The sequence below is a fragment of the Phaseolus vulgaris genome, chromosome 1 (genome assembly GCF_051622355.1).
Source record: "Phaseolus vulgaris cultivar YP4 chromosome 1, ASM5162235v1, whole genome shotgun sequence".
NCBI classification, from domain to species: Eukaryota; Viridiplantae; Streptophyta; class Magnoliopsida; order Fabales; family Fabaceae; genus Phaseolus; species Phaseolus vulgaris.
Window position 1 is genome coordinate 20,364,018 of NC_143498.1, and position 23,947 is coordinate 20,387,964.

The following is a 23,947-nucleotide window of genomic DNA, read 5'->3' on the forward strand; positions in this document are numbered from 1 at the left end:
TTAAATAGGAAATTAATATTTTATATTTGTATTTATTTATGATTTTGAATAATTTAGAAATTTTATTTATTTCAAATTTTTTTTAAATATGACATAAAATAATTTAGGATTTATATTTATTAAGTGTTTTTAATAATTTGGGATTTTTTTTATTTCACACTCTTTTCAAAATAATTTAGATTTTTATTTATTTAGGATTTTAAACATCTTAAAAATTTCATTTATTTCAAATTTTTGTTTAAATAAGACATTAAATAATTTAGGATATATATTTGATATGATTCCACTAGCAAAGTAGAGATGATTCTTTGACATTCTATGGAATCAACTTGAGTTGGAGATAGCTTAGGCACTTTTAATAGAATTGGATCAATGTTCTATGTTTCAAGAATTCACCAAAACTTGCACCAAACACCAAACTCATATGGAAGATCCATCTATTGTCAATTGAACCGAACAAATTGTGTAGAAAGGCAAATGAACCGATTGAAACTCTTAAGAAAAACAATTGAACCAAACAGATTATGAAAAGAAGCTACTGAACTGAATTAAAACAGAAACAATTGAAAATAGCCGAACATAAGTGCAAGAAAAGGAAGATGAACCGAACAAAAGAAACTAAACATGTTTTAGGAATTTCATATGAACATGAAGATGAAAGAAAGAAGAACTTATGGAGATGGAAGACTTGGTTTGGTGATCACGCCACTTGGATGGTGAAGGCTCCAAGATGAGTGAGCTAGTGCCGCCACTTGAGAGAACCAATTGCACTCAAGATAAGACAAGGTGAAGGAGAAGACAAGTTCTCACAAATTCTCTCTCAAATTGAGTAGAGTTTCTCTATTACTAATTTCCAATCTGATTTTTACAAAGGCAAGCACATTTATTTATAGCCTAAGAGGTGCTGAAAAATAGGTGGGAAAATTCAAATAAACTCATTTGAAATTCCCACCAAAAACAAGTCACATGGGAGGTGTGACCTTTTTCTACTATGACACCTCCTAAAAACTACACCTACACCTACTCTCCTAAGTCACATGGATAATGTGACTTTACTTTACATTTTCACACTTCCTTATTTAATATCCACACCTCCTACAAGAGTAAATCAAATGATGCTCTTTTATTTAATGTTTGGCCTTGCCCCTCATGGGATGGACTTGGGCTTTTTGGGCTTTGGCCTTCTTGGGCTTGGGCTTTGGGCTTGGGCCTCATCTTTATTTTATGTCTTCTTTTAATTTTGAGAAGACTAGAAGGAAGAACTTCAAATGTGAAGGCGAATGTCCTCTTCCTTCATTAAGATTTTAAATAATTTCTATATTTTATTTATTTTATTTTAAATAGGAAATTAATAATTTATATTTGTATTAAGATTTTGAATAATTTCGAAATTTTATTTATTTGAAATTTTTATTTAAGTATAACATTAAATAATTTATGATTTATATTTATTAAGAGATTTTAATAATTTGGGAATTTTATTTATGCAAAATATGTGTCAAAAATTTTAAAATAATTTTACATAAATTTTAATTTATTTAGACTTAAAACAATTTAATCATATTTCATTTTAATTTAATTTTAACCATAAGGGTAAATTTGTAATGTTATATTTTTATCTATTTAAAAAAATTATTTTATCAATCACACATATCACATCACTCACTAACTATAAATTTTCCCTCATTTCTCATCAACTTTTTCTTAATTCAAACAACCTTACATTCACTTCAAATCATCTCAAATTCAATGTGTTATCTCTCTTTTCAAATTCAAACAAATCCTTTCAAATTAAGCCCCTATAAAAGAAAATATAAAACTAAAATTGTGTAAAGTTGATCAAAATGAATATTTTGTTGTAAAACAGAACCTAATATAACAAAATAAAAATGAAAAACTGAGTGTGTGAAACAGAAATCAGATTGTGCGTGGAAAACCCTAGATTTTCGATTTCGTTGGAGGAGATCTCAGAAGTGCAGTACAGATTGGAACTTACCGAGATTGTCACGCTCGTTGCCCTCTTCACCCTAGATCGTGGCCACATGACCGGGAAAGCACTGCCTTGTCCTTCGAAAGTTAACGTTGCTCCGCTTCCGCTCTCGCAGTGCCTGGTCCTTCGGGATTTTAGAACGTTGTCGCCACAGTTGAGATGTTGGACGGAAGCACATGGGTCTGGAAGTTGCAACAGATTCTTGGATCCTCTCCCTATATAAAGAGAACTTCAGCCCCTTTAGAAAACGCATCAAAATCACTCACATCTTCATCTTCTTCAAACCCACTCCGTTCACCATCTTCTTCCTCTCAACTTTTCACTTTTTCTCTCCTCATTATTTTATTATTATAATATTTTGGGTTCAATTTTGGTATTACTCTTTAGAAGAGTAACTTGCTAGTTCTGATCCTTGGAAATTACTGGGAAGATCCTGTTGTATCTTGGGGGACTTGCGCAATACACTGCAGATAAGTCCTTACGGACAGTGATTACTCACGCCTCAGGAAACCAATTTTGTTCATTTTAAAGCCTATTTTACTACAATCGTAAAGACTTATGATTGAAAATTTGGACAATAACAACGCTGCTCTGGGAACATCAAATGTTGTTTCCGCAACGCAAACCATTTTTGCGAAACCATTTCCAGATGTCTCCAAAATTGAAGTCTTCACCGGTTAGAATTTCCGACGTTGGCAAGAACGTGTGTCCACCCTATTGGACATGTACGGAGTTGCTCTTGCACTTACAACTTCCAAACCCGGCTCAACCACAGCTACAAAGCAAGTTGATGATTGGATCCATGCAAATAAGGTATGTCATCACACCTTACTCAGTGTGTTATCTAACGATTTGTTCGATGTCTATGCTTCTTATAAGAATGCAAAAGATATTTGGGATTCTCTTATCCTCAAATATATTGCCGAAGACATCGTCAGACAAAGGTTCGTAATTGCAAACTACTACCGCTAGGAGATGATCGAAGGCAAAGACATCAAAATCCAGATAAATGAATATCACAAGCTGATTGAAGATATCAAAATTGAAAGCATAACCTTGCCGGATGAATTTGTGTCCGAACTCTTGATCGAAAAGCTTATGCAATCTTGGACGGATTACAAACAACAACTGAAGCACAGACAGAAACAGATGTTACTATCAGATCTTATCACCCACATCATCATCGAAGACACAAACAGGAAGGAGTGCGCTACTGCGAAGGCCAAAACTTTGTCTGCCAAAGCAAACGTGGTAGAAGACGAACTAGCTCCAAAAAGGTACGAGAAAAAGTTTGATCATAAAAAGAAATATAACAAATTCTCTCGTCCCAGTGGAACTAACCTCACTTTCAAGAAAAAGGGTAATTGCTTTGTTTGTGGAAAGCCAGGTCATCATGCACCTCAGTGCAGACATAGGGCCAAAAATGACTATCCTCCTAAGGCAAATCTAGCCGAAGGGGAAGATACTATTGTGGCAGTCGTTTCACAAGTAAACCTTGTGACAAATGTGAGCAAATGGGTGGTAGACTCTGGGGCTACCAGACACATCTGTGCAAACAGAAATGTGTTTACCTCCTACACAAGTGTGGGGGATGGAGAAGAACAAGTATATCTCGGTGACTCCAGGACAACTCCTGTCCTAGGAAAAGGAAAAGTTCTTCTGAAGCTCACATCTGGGAAAACTCTAGCTTTGAGTGATGTGCTACATGTGCCATCAATTAGAGTTAATTTGATCTATGTGGCATTGCTAAGCAAAGTTGGGGTTAAAGTGTCATTTGAATCTGACAAGATTGTTATGACAAAAAACAATGTTTTTGTGGGAAAGGGATATTGTGATCAATGCCTTTTTGTATTGAACATTTCTGAAATTATGAATGAATATGAATCTTCTGTTTATATTGTTGACTCGTATGATATATGGCATGCTAGATTAGGACATGTGAATTCTTCGTATGTTATGAAATTGCAACGACTAGGATTAATCAAGTAACCCCACCGTATTGTGTGAAAGAAGGTACTATTCATGAAGTAACCCCACCGTATTCACCTGAGTCTAATGGAGTAGTTGAAAGGAAAAATAGGACTCTTAAAGAAATGATGAATGTCATGCTTATTAGTTCTAATACTCCTGACAATTTATGGGGAGAATCTCTGCTTACTGTGTGTTTTTTGAAAAATAGGATGCCACATAGGAAAACTGGTAAAACACCCTATGAGTTGTGGAAAGGTTATCAACCTAATCTGAAATACCTAAGAGTGTGGGGGTGTTTAGCTAAAGTGATGTTACTTGATCCTAAGAAAAGGAAAATAGGCTCTAAAACATCTGATTCTATGTTCTTAGGGTATGCAGAACATAGTGTTACCTATAGGTTTTTAGTTCTTAATAGTGATATAATTGAACGTAACACTATAGTAGAGACGAAAAACGCTGAGTTCTTTGAACACATCTTTCCTCTAAAGAGTAGTGGTACATCTGAACAACCTATAGATAGTGCTAGTGATGCTTTGAGTGAGGATGTTAGGAGAAGTAAAAGAGAGAGAAAGGAAACATCTTTTGGAGATGACTTTTATACTTATCTAGTTGAGAATGATCTAATAAGCTTTTTAGAAGCTACTAGTGCTCCTGATGCTAAACATTGGGATAAGGCCATTAAAACTGAGCTTGATTCAATTAAGAAAAATAATACATGGACCTTAGTAGATCTGCCTAAAGGAGCAAAACCCATTGGTAAGTGGATCTTTAAGAAGAAGTACCATCCTGATGGATCCATAGAGAAATATAAGGCAAGATTAGTAGCTAAAGGGTTTACTCAAAAACATAACATATATTACTTTGATACTTTTGCACCTGTTACTAGGATTTCCTATATCCGTGTATTGCTAGCCTTAGCATTTATCCATAAGTTAGTAATTCACCAAATGGATGTTAAAACAGCTTTTCTGAATGGTGAATTAGAAGAGGAAATTTATATGACTCAACCTGAAGGATGTGTAGTTCCAGGTCAAAAGGAAAAAGTATGCAAACTTTTAAAATCTTTGTATAGTTTGAAACAAGCACCAAAACAATGACATGAAAAACTTGATAATGTTTTACTTTGTGAAGGTTTTTCTACCAATGATGCTGATAAATGTGTGTATTCTAGATCTGAAAATGGTGAATATGTCATTATATGTTTATATGTAGATGACATGCTAATTTTTGGTACATGCAATGATATAGTTTTTCAAACAAAATTGTTTCTTAGATCTAAGTTTGAGATGAAAGACATGGGTGAAGCAAGTGTGACTCTAGGAGTTAAAATCATAAGGAAGGGAGATAGTATATTACTATCCTAAGAAAAATACACTGAGAAACTTCTTAAGAAGTTTGGTTAACTTTAAGTCAGTGAGTACCCCTTATGATGTTAACTCTAAATTAAAGAAGAACATAGGAGAATCTATTTCTCAAACTCTGTATGCCCATATAATTGGGAGCTTATTGCATTTAATGAGCTTTTCTGGACCAGATATTGCTTATGCAGTAGGAAGATTCAGTAGATACACTCAATGTCCTAGTCAGGATCATTGGGATGCATTTGAGAGACTCATGAAATACTTGAGAGGTACAATGGATTATGCCAATGATTATAGTGAATTTCCCGCTGTGCTAGAAGGGTAAAGTGATGCTAACTGGATCTCTGATTCAGATGAGACAAAATCCACTAGTAGTTATGTATTTACACTTGGGGGTGGTGCAGTTACATGGAGATCATCCAGACAAACTATTATTGCAAGATCAACAATGGAATCTGAGTTTGTTGCTCTAGAAATGGCTGGTAGTGAAGCTGAGTGGTTGAAAAACTTCTTAGCAAACATTCCTTTAGGAATGAAACCAACCTCATCTGTATCAATGCATTATGATTGCCAATCGACAATAGCTATATCTAAAAATAAAAGCTACAATGGAAATAATAGACATATATAATTGAGACACAATTTGGTGAAACAGTTGTTAAAGAGTGGAACGATTTCTATTGACTATGTCAAGTCAGAACGAAATCTGGCAGATCCTCTAACAAAACCCCTAGGGAGAAAAATGATTTTAGAAACATCGAGGGGAATGGGACTTAAGCCACTTGCAAACAAACAAGTGATGGAAACCCAACCTTTGTGATTGGAGATCCCATGAATAAGGTTCATATGGGTAAAAACAAGTCACTTGTTAGTTCTGCTAACACTGATATTGATTTAAAATCAATTTTGTCCATTCCTATGGTGTGTGTGAAAGTGCTAGTTACTGCATTATAGAGAGGATAAACCTTGTGGTTAAAATTCATAAGTAAAAGAGTTTTAACGATTTACAAAGTTTTAATGATTTTCATATCCCTTATGGGTGGTGTATGATTTGCAGCATACACTTGATGAAATCACCTATATGAGTGTCAAGTGGGGTCGCTTGCATGGGAGGAGATCAGATTGTGCGTGGAAAACCCTAGACTTTTTATTCATTGGAGGAGATCTCGGAAGTGCAGTAGAGACTGGAACTTACCGAGATTGTCGCGCTCGTTGCCTCTTCACCCTGGATCGTGGCCGCATGACTGGGAAAGCACTGCCTTGTCCTTCGAAAGTTGAAGAACGTTGCTCCGCTTCCGCGCTCGCAGTGCCTGGTCCTTCGAGATTTTAGAACGTTGTCACCGCAGTTGAGATGTTGGACGGAAGCTCGTGGGTCTGTAAGTTGTAACGGATTCTTGGATCCTCTCCCTATATAAAGAGAACTTCACCCCCTTTAGAAAACGCATCATATCACTCACCTCTTCATCTTCTTCTAACCCACTCTATTCACCATCTTCTTCCTCTCAACTTTTCACTTTCTCTCTCCTCATTATTTTATTATTATAATATTATGGGTTCTATTTTGGTATTACTCTTTAGAAGAGTAACTTGCTAGTTCTGATCCTTAGAAATTACCGGGAAGATCCTGTTGTATCTTGGGGGACTTGCACCTTGCACAATACATACACTGCAGATAAGTCCTTACGAACAATGATTACTCACGCCTTGAGAAATCAATTTTGTTCGTTTTAAAACCTATTTTACTACATATTTCCCACCTTTAAGAGTCAATGATTATATTGAACTTTATTTTAATGAGTTTAATTATTATTGAAGTAATTTAGAAATATAATATTAAAATAATTTAACCATCTTTGTTTCTCATATTAAGTTATCACATCAAGTAAGAATGAAAACGTTTATGGAATAATATAATTGTATTAAATGAATGATTAAATTGCTCACAATGAAATGCTTTTTATATGAGGATATAGTAACACAGAATTAAAGTATTATATCGGATAAAATCCAAAACGATTAAGGAATATTATAATGGTACTAAATAGAAAAGTAAAAGTGCTCCAACTAATGTTTTTTACGTGTATAGTATAATAATCGTATATAGAGTTTAAATATTTTTTTTTAATTTATAATTATCGTATATAAATTGAAGAAAAAATATTATATGAACATTTATTAATTTTATACAATTTATTAATAAAAAATTAACGTCTTTTACTTAAATTATGTTTTATAAACTATTTTTAAAAATAATAAGTACAATAATTGAAATCTGTAAAAAAAAATAGAATAATTATAATGTAATAATTTATAAATTTAATTTTTTTTAAGTGAAATTGAACACTAATAATAATGAAAAAAATTGTAATATATTTATTGAGAAATGACAAACTTAATAGATAGATGAAACCGACTATTTTACTGCCTTTGATTTCTTATACATTATGCTTTTACTAATTACGTTATGTACAATATACACGTCTTATAATATTTATAAAAAAGAATATAGGTGTAACGTTAAGCATTAAAAAATTTAATTTATTACAATGTAGCATAAATTTAACCAACACTAAGAATAAATAATATATTTATTTTTTAAATGTAGTATAGCCTAAGATGAATTACTGTATGTGATTTACTTTGCTTTATCAGTGTACCCATCAGAAAGCAAATGTATTTAAAAAGAAAATAAGAAAATTAATTATCACATACACCACCTTATTAGAAAACCAAACAAACAAACCTAAATTAGTTAACTATTAAAGTTTTGACAATCGAACAAAATTACAACTTCTAGCTTACCTAAAAATTCAACAACTACATAAAATTGAAGGAACAAACATTAGAATTGGATAAAATTGTTGAAAAAAAAATTAAATTACATAAGTTTCACACAGTACAACATACACACATTACCACTCAATCAATATTTTGTATCAGAAACTTCAACAAGTATTTTTTTTTTTTAATATTTAATAGCCACACAGGGCTTGAAAAGAGCAAAATAAGAGCAAAATAAAAATATATATCATATAGTAGAAGGAGCACTAACTAAAGAACATTAAGATAGAGAAAAAAAGAAACTTGAAACAAATTTAAGACAAATATTGATCTCATAACCTTAGTAAGTTAAGAGCTTATATTTGAACATACAACGACAACAAAAATTCTTTCCATCAAACTTTAATGTAATTATTGTTTAAATTTAAATTTATCAAATAATTTCTACTAACTCATTATGACATTATACTATGATAGAGTGAATTTGTGAGGTTGGTTTATTATAAGTTTACAAATTTATCCTTGTTATTAAAAATATTTGAATAATGAATTATGATTTTTTGGTAAGTTTGAATTAATTAATTTTTTTAATATATAATATCCATAATTACTTGTATTTTTCAATAAAAAATAAGAAAATATAATAGAAATATTTTTGTGTTAAATTGAAATAAATTTATTAAATATATTAAAATTTATAAAAATAATATTTATTATTATATTTATTTGTTATTTTATATAACTATATATGTGTTGTTGATATTATAATTTTATTTTATTATTTATAATTATTTTTTGTTATTAATAATATAATTAAATATTTTTAAAATTGTTAAATAAATTTATGTAATATTTAATTTTGTATATTGTATATTATATATTATAAAAAAAAATGCATGCACAAGTGTATTTGAGTAAAATGCAAAATCATACATGAAATCAACACAAATCTCTTCATTTGTGTGAAGATTGAAAAAACACTCTCATCCTCCCTCCCATCCACTCCCCCACCCTCAAAACCCCCGAAACAAATAGAAAAAAACACTATCTCCCTCCTTCCTCCTCCCTCTCCCTACCTGGAAACAAACACAACATAGTATTTGATTTCTATTCCTTAAATATTGCTCTTTTAAGAACTAAAAATAAAAATAATAATAACTTGACTGATGAAAAAAAAATTCCATTAAAAAAAATCACCAACTATATATCACATTATGCAAATAAATACACATTTGTATAGAGGATGAGTTACATATGCCTTTATGATGTAACTATGAAAGGAGCATCACCATCTAAACTAGCCCAACTTTTCAAGAAGATGACCAAGAGAAAAAAAATACTATTCAAGGCTAGGTCAAGCATCTCGGGCTAGGACACAAGGCACCACCATCCCTTAGAAGATCATCAAGAGTAGAACACTAGAGCATGGGCCAAAATACCAACTATTCTCTTAATGTTTTTAAGAGGAGGTGTTAAAAGCATAAAATTCGGGCTTGTTCATGGCTCATAGAGAAACCCTAACATCTAGAAGGTCTCCATGTGCAGCCCCTAATCACACTTTCCAAATTTGAGCACAATTATGTTTTACTTTCCTTGTCATTTCAATTCTGCTTTAAAAATTCCTTGTCATTTCAAATTCCTTGTCATTTTCAATTCCGTTTTTATATTCATTATCAATTTAAATTCCACTTTGAATTCCTTTGTCATTTAAATTTTCATAGTTGTCTTTGCTTGAGTCTTATGTTCTTCGTGTTCTAGGATTGTATTCTTACAGTTTATTTGATTTTAATTGTGAAGAATTAAAAAACCAATTAGAAGTTGTCTTAAGTAGTGGTTGATTTAATTCCAAACATGAAAGGCAAGTGCTCACATAAACGGAATCTGAATCCAAATTTAATTTTAGAATTTGAAAAGTAAATAAAAAATATGCATGAAAAGAATATGAAAAAATTGAATCAATAGAAACAAAGAAAATTATATGCATTCACATTTCAAAATCAAGATGTTTCTCCTTTAGGGTTTTCTATCTTCTTCTATTCTCCCAATAATATCTAGGGTTATGTTTCACGCCTCATAATTGACACAGTTGTAATATATACTTCCTAGAGCAATAAAAAAAATTCAAAAATTTTACTCTGGGCAGCATATATTACACCGGTTGGATAACTCAACCAATGTAATATGTAGTGCCCTAGAGGGAAAAAATTGTATAAGTTTTAAAAAAGGTATATAACACCAGTTGCGCTATACAATCAGTGTTATATACCATTAAGCTTTTACCCATTTTTCTTCCTCCACCGCTGCCCCCAACTCTGTTTATCTCCTCTCTGCTGCCACCACCCCTTCAAAAATTTCCTTCCTCTTCGTGGCCATTGCTCCTTCAATACGCTATTGGCCACCACTTTTCCTCTTCAGTGTCACCATTCTTCCTCTTCATTGCCACCAATCATTCTGTCGTTGCGCCTCCATATTGTCTCCATAGTGGCACCACACTACACTCGGTTCCACCGCCACAGCTCCTCTATTGACGTTCCAATGTGAGTTTTTTATTTTCAAATATTGTAATTTTATTTTATATTGTAATTTTAATTTTAGTTTTAATTTTAATTTTAGTTTTAGTTTTAATTATTAATTTATTTTTAATTATTTATATAAATAATTAGTTTCATTGTTTTCGCCATATTACTTTCACTACCACCACCACAGCTCCTTAGTTCACACTCCAGGTTAGTTTTTTTATTTTGAAACATGTTAATTTTAAATTTAATTATTAATTTAGTTCATAATTATTTATATAGATGATTAGTTTTATGTTGTATTTAAAAATACACTATATAATGTTGAACGTCTTGGTATTGGGTATGGGGTGATCGACCATCGATAATTTGTAATGTGTTTTATTACGTATTATGTTTGGAATATAATTTTGTTTTAATTTTTATATGTTGAACACTTTGGTATTGGATTTGGGAGTGACAATTTTGTATTGTGTTTACATCAACTAAAAATTAGTTGATATTGATAGATTAGTTTTTCTATTACATAGTCAAGGATCGAAGTTGGATAGATGAGAGTTGTATCAGTGATGTGTATGAAAATGGCGTCGATGAATTAATACAATTTGCTCAACAGAATGTAGAAGTTGTAAATGGAAGATACTTTTGTCCATGTGTTAATCGTTTGAATGGGAAACAGTTAGAAATTAGGTAGATAAGAGAACATGTTCCTTATGATGGTTTCTTGAAGAATTATATAAAGTGGATATGGCATGGGGAGTTTGTAGACGTAACACTTCTATCTAACAATCAATATTATTATAATATACATTCTAAAGATCGCATGGAGGACATGATTGTGATATTGGACAAGATAGTTTCCAGCAAACACACATGTGTGATTCATTGAAAGATGATTCTGAAACACCTCTTTATCCCGGTTGTTCAAGTTTCACACGATTGTAAACAGTATTAAAATTAATAATGTTAAAGCAAGTAATGGGTGGACCAATAAAAGTTTCACTAAGTTGCTTGAGTTGTTGAATGAAATGTTTCCAAAAGATAATACATTGTCCACCCTTCATTATGAGGCGAAGAAGATATTGTGTCCAATGGGTATGGAGTACGAGAAAATACATGCATGTCCCAATGCTTGCATATTGTATAGAAAAGAGATAGAATCATTGCACAAGTGTCCAAGATGCGGGGTATCACGATACAAAGTAAAGGATGCTGAGAGTGAGGAAGATTATGTGAAAAAGGGTCCTCCTGCAAAAACATTATGGTATATTCCAATCATTTTGCGATTTTATCGTTTGTTTGTCAATGTTAATGATGCAAAAAACCTCAGGTGGCATGCAAATGGAAAAAAAAATCTAATGGATTGTTATGACATGCTTCCAATTCACCGCAATGGAAGAAAATTGATTATTTATTTCCTGAGTTTGGGATTGATCCAAGAAATCTTAGACTTGGTCTTGCAATAGATGGTATGAATCCTTGTAGTAATTTAAGTAGCAAGCATAGTTCGTGGCCTATTTTAGTCATTTTTTATAATTTTCCGTATTGGTTGTGTATGAAGAGAAAACATATGATGTTGTCTATGATGATATCCGTACCAAGACAACCTGGAAATGACATAGATGTTTACTTAAATCCATTGATCGGAGACTTGAAGTTTGTATGGGATCAAGGACTTGAAGTATTTGATGCATATGAGAAGGTCGATTTCAATTTGCGGGCATTGTTATTTTGCACCATTAACGATTTTCAAGCATATGGGAATTTGATCGGTTACAGTGTTAAAGGACATAGTGCTTGCCCGATATGTGAAGAGAACATAAGTCCCCATCAACTCAAACATAGGAGGAAAACTTCTTACATTGGGCATCGAAGGTTTCTGAAACATAATCACCCTTATCGTAGGTTAAAGAAAGTTTTTAATGGAACTCGGGAAGACAAAATTGCTCATCCACCCTTAACTGGCGAGGAAGTGTACAACCAAGTCTGTAATGTGAATGTGACTTTTGAAAAAACACAGAAGAAAAGCATTGTGAAAAACATATGGAAGAAGAAATTCATATTCTTTTAACTTCCATATTGGTCAAAGTTAGATCTTAGACATTGCATAAATGTAATGCATGTGGAAAAAAATGTATGTGATAGTATAATTGACACATTGTTGAATATTAAAGGAAAGATCAAAAATGGTATAAATGCTCGTAAAGATCTAGTTGAGATGGGTGTTCGCTTGGAGTTGCAGCCACAACCTCATGGTAAATGAATATATTTGCCTCCAACATGTCATACTTTGTCAAAATCTGAAAAGTTATGTTTTTGCGAGTGTCTGCGGGGAGTTAAAGTACCATAAGGATACTCTTAAAATATTAAAAGTCTTGTGTCAATGCAACATTTTGAAACTTGTGGGCTTAAAATCTCATGATTGTCATGTTCTCATGCAAGACCTTCTCCCAATTTTTATTCGTGGAATTTTACCAAAAAACGTTAGACAAGTGATCACTCGCTTATGAATATTCTTCAATGTTTTTTGTAGAAAAGTTATTGATCCTAATAGCTTGGATGAATTAGAAATGAAGCTATCATTATCTTGTGTCAGCTAGAGATGTATTTTCCTCCTTCATTTTTTAACATCATGGTTCGTCTAATTGTTCATTTAGTGGGGGAAATTAGAATATGTGGTCCTTCTTTTTTACGTTGGATGTACCCAATTGAGCGATGCATGAAGATATTCAAAGGGTATGTGAAGAATTCGTACCGTCCAGAAGCATCTATTGTTGTGAGATACATTGTTGAGGAAGCAATTGATTTTTGTACAATGTATATGTCAGAAGTAGAAGCCATAGGAGTTCCAAAGTCGAAGCATGAAGTAATGTGTGAAGGTAAAGGCACACAAGGTGTGAGGGTGGTTCAAAAATACCAACATGAAGTTCTCGAAACACATTTGTATATTTTAACAACACCAATGATGTTCTTCCTTATTTAGATGAACACAAAATGTTGTTAAAGTCAATGAACACGTGAAAATGAGAAATGGTTGTTGACTGAGCATAACAAGACCTTCTTGAAATGGTTTAACGATAAAATTGGTCAAGAAGATTATGATATTGAGGAATTTAAATTGTTAGCACGATGACCTAATTTTGATGTCATAATACGGATTGGGTATGATATTAATATGATGTCTTTTTATACAAATACTGAAGATGAAAAAAGTACTATGCAGAATAGGTGCTCAGGCAGAGTCTATGCACTTTGCTAGTTCAAAAGACAATAATCCTATTGTGACTACTCTAAGTTACTTTGGAGTAATTGAAGAAATCTGGAAGGTGGACAATGTCAAATTTAGAGTGCTTGTATTTAAGTGTAAATGGGTTGATTGTAACACAGGAGTGCATGTAGATGAATTGGGTTTTCCTTTGGTTGATCTTACAAAGATAGCATGGAAGGAAGATCCTTTCATTATGGCTTACCAAGCAAAACAAGTTTTTTATGTGAAAGATCCTTCTAATGAAAGGTTGTCAATTGTCATACAGGGGAGAACTGAACATGATGTTCATCCATATGATGACTCAAGGATCCAATCTGTAGACAAATCTTCATTCTCAAGACAATTACCTCCTTTGAATGACGAAAATGATGTAAATGAAGTACTTGCTACACGCCACGATCACAATGAAGAAATATAGGAGAACATTTTAACACTTTCACAATAGAAATCAAGTATTTTTTATTAGCTTTTTTATTTAAAAATTGTTTTATTTAATTTAAATATATATCTTAAACATGTTTTTATTCTATGTAGGTCGATCACAATGGTCTTAGAATATATGGCTTTAAAGTAGAGGGGGTGAATTGTTTAAAGAGAGTTTTCGCAATCTTTTAAGCCTTGAATGAAATTACTTCGTAAAAACCTTGATTGAGAAATCAGTTTTTCAAAACACAAAGCTAAAAGCACATCACTAGTAAAACAATCGGTTGTTTCGCAGAAACAATCGGTTGTTTATCAAAACTGAATTTTAAAAAGTTAAGGATAGAGAGAATGCACACAGATGTTTATACTGGTTCACTCTAAACCCAGAGCTACATTCAGTCTTCTCAGAAACCACTGAGGAATTCCACTAAGCAATCAAACCTAGATCACTTACAACACAACCAAGAAAGTGACCTTGATCCCCTCAAGACACACACTTCTCTGGGCCAACACACCAACACTAAGAATGCTGATCTTGATCCCCTCAAGAACACACAAAACTTCTCAGAAAAACACACAAACAAACTTGTTCAACAGAATACAAGGATTACACTTGTTACATAAGCAAATCTGAAATCAATACAAGCAGAAATCCTATCTCACACTCTATAAACAATCTCAACTCTTTGAAAAACTCAAAAACTTGTATTCAAAAGATTGTTACTTAAATCTGTTTTTTTGAATTTATTCAAAGATATTGTTTGTTATCAAATCTTAACAAACTTATTCATTGCATTTAATGATTGGTCAAAGCATTTAAAGACTGGAGCGTAAATAGTTAAAGCATTTAAAGCTCAGTCAAAGCTAAAACAGTTTTTCTGTTACGGTACCAAAACAAACAATCGGTTGTTTCATCGAATCAATCGGTTGTTTTGGTTTTAACAGCTCAACCACTTGAAAAACAGTTTTCAATCTTTTCTCAAAACATCTAAGTATAAAACAATCGGTTGTTTCGACAAAACAATCGTTTGTTTTTCACTTAGTTTGAAAAACACTTTTTCTTTTAAAAGATTGAGAATGCCTATGCTTTGGATTCAATCTAGAGTGGATTACAAAACTCAAACTACCCCAGATCCTAACTAAGACAGCTTAGCAACAGCAAGCACAGCCAAGCCTTCAACATCCTTCAAAGGGTTTGGATTCTTCAAAGCTTGAACACCACTTGGTTCAACAATCTCCCCCTATTTGATGAAGACAAATCCCTAGTGCTTGTGTTTGATCTTATTGAATCTGAAGCAGTACCTGCAAAACTAGCATATATACAGTCTAATACTTCTTACAGCAGCAGGTAAGATTTTCACACAATTAAAGGATAAAACCTGATAAACAATCGGCTGTTTACTCGAAACAATCGGTTGTTTCTATCAGCAGCAGCAGAAAACAGTTTTATATTAGAGATTTTAACAGATTACACAGTTTCAGATAAAGATATACAAGAACCAATTAATTCTCCCCCTATTTGTCTTCACAAATAGACTTTAGCATGTATCAAAACAGATTTAGGAGAGCTCATTAAGATCAAGGATACCTAACTCATTTCTTAGGAAGAAAAACCTCTCTTTTGGTAAAGGTTTCGTGAAGATGTCAGCTAACTGCAGTTTGGTCTCCACAAACTTCACTTCACAGTTCCCATTGTTTACATGATCCCTGATGAAATGATGCCTTATCTCAATATGTTTGGTCCTTGAGTGTTGAATCTGATTTTTGTTAAGATTGATGGCACTTGTGTTATCACACATCAAAGGAACCTTGCTGATTTGTAATCCAAAGTCTGCAAGTTGTTGTTTGAGCCACAGAATTTGTGCACAACAGCTTCCAGCAGCAATATACTCAGCCTCAACAGTAGAGAGAGCAACACATGCTTGCTTCTTGCTATGCCATAAGATTAGGCTTAAGCCAAGAAGGTGGCAAGTGCCACTTGTGCTCTTTCTATCTAGCTTGCAACCTGCAAAGTCAGAATCTGAATTACCAATTAAATGAATTGGAGAGTGAGAAGGATACCATAACCCAACAGATGATGTTCCTTTGAGATATTTCATAATTCTTTTTGCAACTTTGAAGTGTGACTCTTTAGGATTTGTTTGATATCTTGCACATAGACACACCGCAAACATGATGTCCGGCCTACTAGCTGTTAGATAAAGCAAAGAGCCAATCAATCATCTATATTTTGTTTGATCTACATTCTTTCCAGCAGCATCAACATCCATATAATAGCTTGATGGCATTGGAGTGCTTGCTTCTTTGCAACTCTCCATTTCAAATTTCTTGAGAATCTCCTTGCAATATTTTGATTGACATAGAAAGATCCCATCCTTTGTTTGCTTAACCTACAATCCAAGAAAGAAAGACAGTTCTCCCATCATAGAAATTTCAAACTCACCTTTCATTGCAGCCACAAATTCTTCACACAAACTATCTTGTGTAGCACCAAAGATGATGTCATCAACATAGATTTGCACAAGAATTATTTCTGCATTTGACTTTTTGATGAAGAGAGTCTTGTCTACCATTCCCCTTTCATAACCATGAGATAGCAGAAAGTTGCTAAGCCTCTCATACCACTGTCTTGGAGCTTGCTTCGGTCCATACAAAGCTTTCTTCAACTTGAAGACATGGTTGAGATGCTTATGATCTTCAAAACCCGGTGGTTGATCTACATAAACTTCCTCATTGATGTAGCCATTCAAGAAGGCACTCTTGACATCCATTTGGAAGAGTTTGAAACCACTCATACAAGCAAATGCCAACAGCAGCCTCACAACCTCCAATCTAGCAACAGGAGCAAAGGCTTCACCATAATCTATGCCCTCCTCTTGATTGTAGCCCTTGGCAACTAGCCTTGCTTTATTCCTTGTAATTACACCATCTTCATCTAACTTGTTCCTGAAAACCCATTTCGAACCAATAATATTCATTTCATCAGTTCTAGGGACAAGAAACCATACCTCATTCCTTGCAAACTGATTCAGCTCTTCATGCATAGCTTCAACCCACTTCTCATCCTTGAGAGCTTCCTCAATTGACTTTGGTTCAATTTGAGAGACAAAAGTTGTGTGCCTTCAAAAGTTAGAGATGGAGCTACGTGTGGAGACACCTTCCTTTATCTGCCCTATGATATTTTCCACTAACAGATCTCTAGGAATCCTCCACTCTTTGGGCAGCTCACTCTGTTGCAGAATTTCAATCGGTTGTTTCTGCGAATCAATCGGTTGTTTTCTGCACAGATTTCCAGCTTCTTCAAACTGATGCTCTGTTCATCTTCTTCAGCACGAGTCTTCGGGATTTGGATGTTTCTGTGATCTACCTCATCAAAGACAACGTGAACTGATTCTTCTACAGTCATCAATCTCTTGTTGTAGATTCTATATGCATGACTTGTGAGGGAATACCCTATAAAGATGCCAAGATCAGCTTTCTCATCAAACTTTCCCAAGTTTTCTTTTCCATTGTTGAGAACGAAGCAACTGCAGCCAAACACTCTGAGATGGTTGATGTTAGGCTTCCTTCCATTGAAGAGTTCATATGGAGTTTTCTTCAAGATGGGCCTAATAAGCACTCTATTCATCACATAACATGAAGTGCTCACTGCATCCGTCCAAAAGTACTTAGGAAGAGATGATTCACTAAGCATTGTCCTTGTTAGCTCTTCAAGAGACCTGTTCTTTCTCTCTACCACACCATTCTGCTGTGGAGTCCTTGGTGCAGAGAAATTGTGCAGGATCCCCATATTCTCACAAAACTTGCTGAACTTCTCATTTTGGAATTCTCCTCCATGATCACTTCTAATAGAGCCTATATTGTTGTTCTTTGTATTTTGAAACCTTCTTGCTAGCTTCTTGAAAGCAGAAAAGGCATCACTCTTGGATTCCAAGAAAAGAGTCCAAGTGTACCTAGAAAAGTCATCAACAATAACAAGAGTATAATAATTTCCACCAAGACTCATAGTTCTTGAGGGTCCAAAGAGATCCATGTGAAGTAGCTCAAGGGGTTTTAAAGAAGAAACAACGTTTTTAATTTTGAAAGAACTTTTCACTTGTTTCCCTTTTTGGCATGCTTCACAAATGTGATCCCTCTCAAACTTGAGTTTTGGTAGCCCAATCACAAGATCCCTTGAAATTAACTTGTTTAAGTGATTCATGTGAATATGAGCAATTCTTATATGTCAAAGCCAAGATTCATCTTGCTTGGATAGAAGACAACCAATAGAACATGGTGAAGAGATATCTAGAAGATACACATTATTGACTCTCTTACCTACCAACATTACCTCTTTGGTGTTGGGTAGACAGATTTCACATGTGTTTGATTTGAGCATTACTTGATATCCCTTGTAACATAGTTGGCTAATGCTCAGAAGATTATGCTTTAGGCCTTCTACATAGAGCACATCATGGTTGACCAAGATGTCTTTGTCTCCTATGGATCCTCTCCCAAGAATCCTTCCTTTGTTGTTGTCCCCACAGGTGACATGACCTTCTTGCTTAAAGGAGATGCTCAGGAACTTTGATTTGTCCCCTGTCATGTGCTTGGAGCACCCACTATCCAAGTACCATTGTTGCTTGCTCTCCTCCAAGATTCCCTAAAAAAAAATTTCAATTAAAAAGATTTGGTCCCCTTATGAATGTGGGTCCATTTGGTTTACACTCATCAATAGAACCTTTACTACACTTAGGAATCCACTTCATAAAGCTCCTAGGAACAACATATTTTCTGATTTTACAGAACCTTACAGAATGGCCTCTTTTCATGCAATAGAAGCATGTAACAATCGGTTGTTTCGATGGTCCAATCGATTGTTTTTCTGGCATTTTCGAAAATGATTTTAAAAATCTATCTTGTTTGTTTTGAGGGTTAAAACCCAATCCAGCTTTTCCAAAAACACAGTTTTGAGATGCTAAGACATTCTCAAAGTTGGATTGGCCTCTAGAAAGTTTATCCACAGTTTTAACAAGATAGTGGACCTTCTTTTCAAGATTTTCGCAATTTTCACAAACTAGAGCATCACACTTGCAAGAGGAGTTTTCGTAGATGATTTTAAGATTTTCAAAATCTATTTTTGAATTTTCTAATTCCTCTTCCAGTGTCTTTACTCTGTTTTCAAGCCAGCTGTTCTTTTCCTTTAACCAATTGTTCAAGAGGGCCAATTGGTTGGCTTCTTCATGCGTTTCTTGAAAGGCTTGAAGCAATTGACCATAATTTTCAGAATTTGATGAGTTAGATGAACTTACACTAGTTAAGTCATCTTCCTTTCTGGCCATGAAGCAGAGATTGAGGCTTTTCTTGTTTTGCCTTCTTTTCCTTCTTGCTTGGCTTTTTTACCTTGCCTCCTTTGGTTCATTGTTTCCATGAGCAACCTTGAGTGTGTCCCACATCTCTTTAGCAGTTTTGCATTTTGACACCCTGAAAAACTCATTAGTATCAAGTGCAGAAGCTATTATGTTTTGAGCAGAACAATCAAGCTTGGCCATTTTACATTCATCATTGGTCCATTGAGACCAAGGTTTTGCAATGAAAGAACCATTCTTTTTAAACTTTGGAATGTAAGGACCATTCTCAATTGAATCCCAAATTCCTTGAGCAATAGATTCCACAAAGATTTTCATTCTGGCTTCCCAATACTTGTAATTCAATCCACAAAATAAAGGTGGTTTGTAGATTGAAGCACCTTCCTCAAAAGAATGTTTTCCAACCATAGAAAAAGATTTTTGGATCAACTTGAATAACTTTCAAGAACCAAGCTCTGATACCAATTGTTAGAATATATGGCTTTAAACTAGAGGGGGGGTGAATTGTTTAAAGAGAGTTTTCACAATCTTTTAAGCCTTGAATGAAATTACTTCGTAAAAACCTTGATTGAGAAATCAGTTTTTCAAAACACAAAGCTAAAAGTATAGCACTAGTAAAACAATCGGTTGTTTCGCAGAAACAATCGGTTGTTTATACCAGTAAACAAATATCAAAACTGAATTTTAAAGAGTTAAGGATAGAGAGAATGCACACAGTTGTTTATACTGGTTCACTCTAAACCCAGAGCTACATCCAGTCTTCTCAGAAACCACTGAAGAATTTCACTAAGCAATCAAACCTAGATCACTTACAACACAACCAAGAAAGTGACCTTGATCCCCTCAAGACACACACTTCTCTTGGCCAACACACCAACACTAAGAATGTTGATCTTGATCCCCTCAAGAACACACATCACTTCTTAGAAAAACAAACAAACAAACTTGTTCAACAGAATACAAGGATTACACTTGTTACATAAGCAAATCTGAAATCAATACAAGCAGAAATCCTATCTCACACTCTTTGATCAATCACAAACTCTAAGCAATCTCAACTCTTTAAAAAACTCAAAAACTTGTATTCAAAAGATTGTTACTTAAATCTGTTTTTTTTAATTTATTCAAAGTTATTGTTTGTTATCAAATCTTAACAAACTTATTCATTGCATTTAATGATTGGTCAAAGCATTTAAAGACTGGAGCGTAAATAGTTAAAGCATTTAAAGCTCAGTCAAAGCTAAAACAGTTTTTCTGTTACGGTACCAAAACAAACAATCGGTTGTTTCATCGAATCAATCGGTTGTTTTGGTTTTAACAGCTCAACCATTTGAAAAATAGTTGTCAATCTTTTCTCAAAACATCTAAGTATAAAACAATCGGTTGTTTCAACAAAACAATCGATTATTTTTCACTTAGTTTGAAAAACACTTTTTCTTTTAAAAGATTGAGAATGCCTATGCTTTGGATTCAATCTAGAGTGGATTACAAAACTCAAACTACCCCCAGATCCTAACTAAGACAACTCAGCAACAGCAAGCACAGCCAAGCCTTCAACATCTTTCAAAGGGTTTGGATTCTTCAAAGCTTGAACACCACTTGGTTCAACAAATGGCTGAGTCATCAAAGAAGACTAGGGACCCTACACGACTAAGAAATCTTGTGATTAGGCGTATGGCTAATAATAAGGTTCCAATTCAGATAGACCCTCGGACTGGAAGGGCATCAGGCTCAATTTGTAAGTTATTTGGGAGTCTTAGCTCGATCTAAGGTCTCTATCTTGATCCCTGACTGAGACCACATATCATAAGTAGACAAGAATCTCATTTGGGAGGATATTTGTGTAAATTATTTATTTAAATGTTATTAAATAATTTGTCTATTGAATTTACATTTTAATGATTTATTTATTATAATTTGTAGACAAATTTTCAATTTGAGACTTCAAATTTGGTTCACAGCAAAATATTGTCTTTAGTAACTACAAAATGGAGGCAAATCAAGACAAATCTGACAACGTATTACACCTTTGGTAAATACAAGGACAAGTCTCCTTGTGGGAAATATTTTATAGATGAAGAGAGATGGTCTCAATTTTGTTCAGATTCGAGCAAATCCCTCATGGGAGGTTGGTGAACATTTCATTATATATGTTATTAAATATTATCATGGAATTCATTTGTGTATGATGTACTTATACAAAAAGACGAAGAAAGCTCAAATCATTGTACAAAAAAATGCTACCCCTCACAAACTGTCTCGGGGAGGTTATGATTTGCTATAGAGAAGAATAGTAAAGAGACAACAGGTAGAATTTGGTTCTGGTGAACTTATCTCTCCACCATACCCTCCTATTCGACATGAGAATGGAAGTTGGCTAGAACTAAACTAGGCGGCCAAATGACATATGAGAAATTGTGAGCTACTTTTCTCAGCGTATTGTAAGTTCATAATTGCATGTCATATTTTTAGTGTTACAAACTTATCATTACATATTGTTATATTAACACATTGTATTATTCTTTACAGAATGAGCTAGTGGAGCAAAGCTCATAGGGAAGTTTTGTTCCTAAAGGTCGAGATGACATATTGGTCGTGGCCATTGGGATTGAAGAACACCCTGGTCGTGTACGTACGACTGGTTTTAGTGTTGGGGTCAGACAATACTTTGGATCAGTTTCTCGACCCAACTTTTTTATAAATGCTAGTTAGTAGATGATAGGACAATTAGTTGCACAGTTGACAAAGAGACTAACTCCACAACTGACTAAGAGCATAAAAGAACAAGTTACTCAATAGTTACTAAACCAGTGGATGTAATTTATGCTCGTGGTCGAGCTAGCACCAAAGGTAGTTGTGATGTGTAGGACTTAGAAGATGATGACATTGATTCCTCCTATCAGTGCAGGTTATTTTTTGATTGAAATCCTCCTCGTGTAGTGGTCATTGGGAGAGTGTATCCAGGAGGTTCAATCATCCACATTGTGTCCATGCAGAATGATTTCTCTAGAGTGGTGGTTGAAAAAGTTAGAGATTCATCTGTTGCAATTCCAGTGTCCACATCAGAGGTTAATACAGTGGGAGAGGCACTTAGAACATTTATTGCATGGCCTACACATATGATAAAGACAATTTAAAAAATATTATCAGGTATATTTCATTTTATTAGGGGCTATTAGTGTTAGAGTGATTTTTAGATTTATACTTTATATTTGTTATTATGTTTTATAGGACTCTGCTACAAGATAGAATGCACCAATTGGTGGTCATTTAAGCCCTCAAGTCCAACCACAAGTCCAACCATATTTGAATCCAATCCAAGAGTTGGTTATGTTTTCACATCAAATGTTTCAAGATTCTTTGTGATTCCTTGGGATGCCACATTATTTAGGGTTGATACTAGTGGTATACATTGTGCATAACCATGCAAGATGTCTTTGAGATCATCCAGGGTAATCAATTATTGAACATCGTATTTATTCAATTATGCTATACTTAATCAAATGATGTTTCATGAATCATATCACTGATATTTATATTAACAATGTAGGTATACAAATCAGACAATTATCAACATGGAAAATCTTGATACATATGGTTTTCTTGAGCCCCAATCCATACAAAAGTCTGGGAATAAAAAAATTGATTGTCAGACTTACATTCAAAGATGGATTCAGACATCCAGAAAAATTGGATTTATTTTGCTCCTTTTATAAATGGGTAAGTAAAACCTGTTTTTACATAATTATAAAAATGACTAATGAAATGTTTTATACTAGGTCTCACTGGCAATTGATGTTTATTTGCCCCATAGACAACATTGTTGTCTGGTTTTGTTCACTGCATAGGAAGCCAAGTCAAGATATGAAGATTGTAGTACAAAGGTATGTTATTGTAAATTATATAATTTAGGTATAATTACCTTATTTGTCCCTACATTTAGAGTCAATATTCAATTTAGTACGATGCTTTTAAAAAAAATCAATTTCGTCCCTATGTTTTTTAAAATGTATCAAAATTGGTCCTTTTCGTTAAGTCTCACCTTACGGCGTCAAGTATTGCTTATGTGGCAGAGAGAGGTGAGACTGAGTGTTGTGTGAGGTGTGACGTGTCAAGTGGCATGGGTTGACAAGGAAAAACCAATTGGGGATTTAGGGTTTTTTTGAATTGCAATTGGGGTGGCAACAAGAAGACGTCTGGGTGTTCTTTAGGCCATCTATCTCCGTCATTGCCATCAAGCACACCCTCCAATGCGCCAGTGTCGCCATTACCCCTCAAGACATCGAGGA

At 33.9% G+C, this 23,947-nt stretch overlaps 1 protein-coding gene across 1 annotated transcript; it reads left to right on the plus strand.

Moving 5' to 3' along the window:
* Positions 1-11,710: 11,710 nt before the first annotated feature.
* LOC137815600 (uncharacterized) lies at positions 11,711-14,305 on the plus strand. The gene is made up of 5 exons (XM_068618714.1): positions 11,711-12,073; positions 12,181-12,520; positions 12,794-12,874; positions 13,277-13,485; positions 13,823-14,305. The coding sequence occupies exons 1-5, from the start codon at positions 11,711-11,713 to the stop codon at positions 14,303-14,305; spliced, it is 1,476 nt and encodes a 491-aa protein (XP_068474815.1).
* The last annotated feature ends 9,642 nt before the right edge of the window (positions 14,306-23,947 follow it).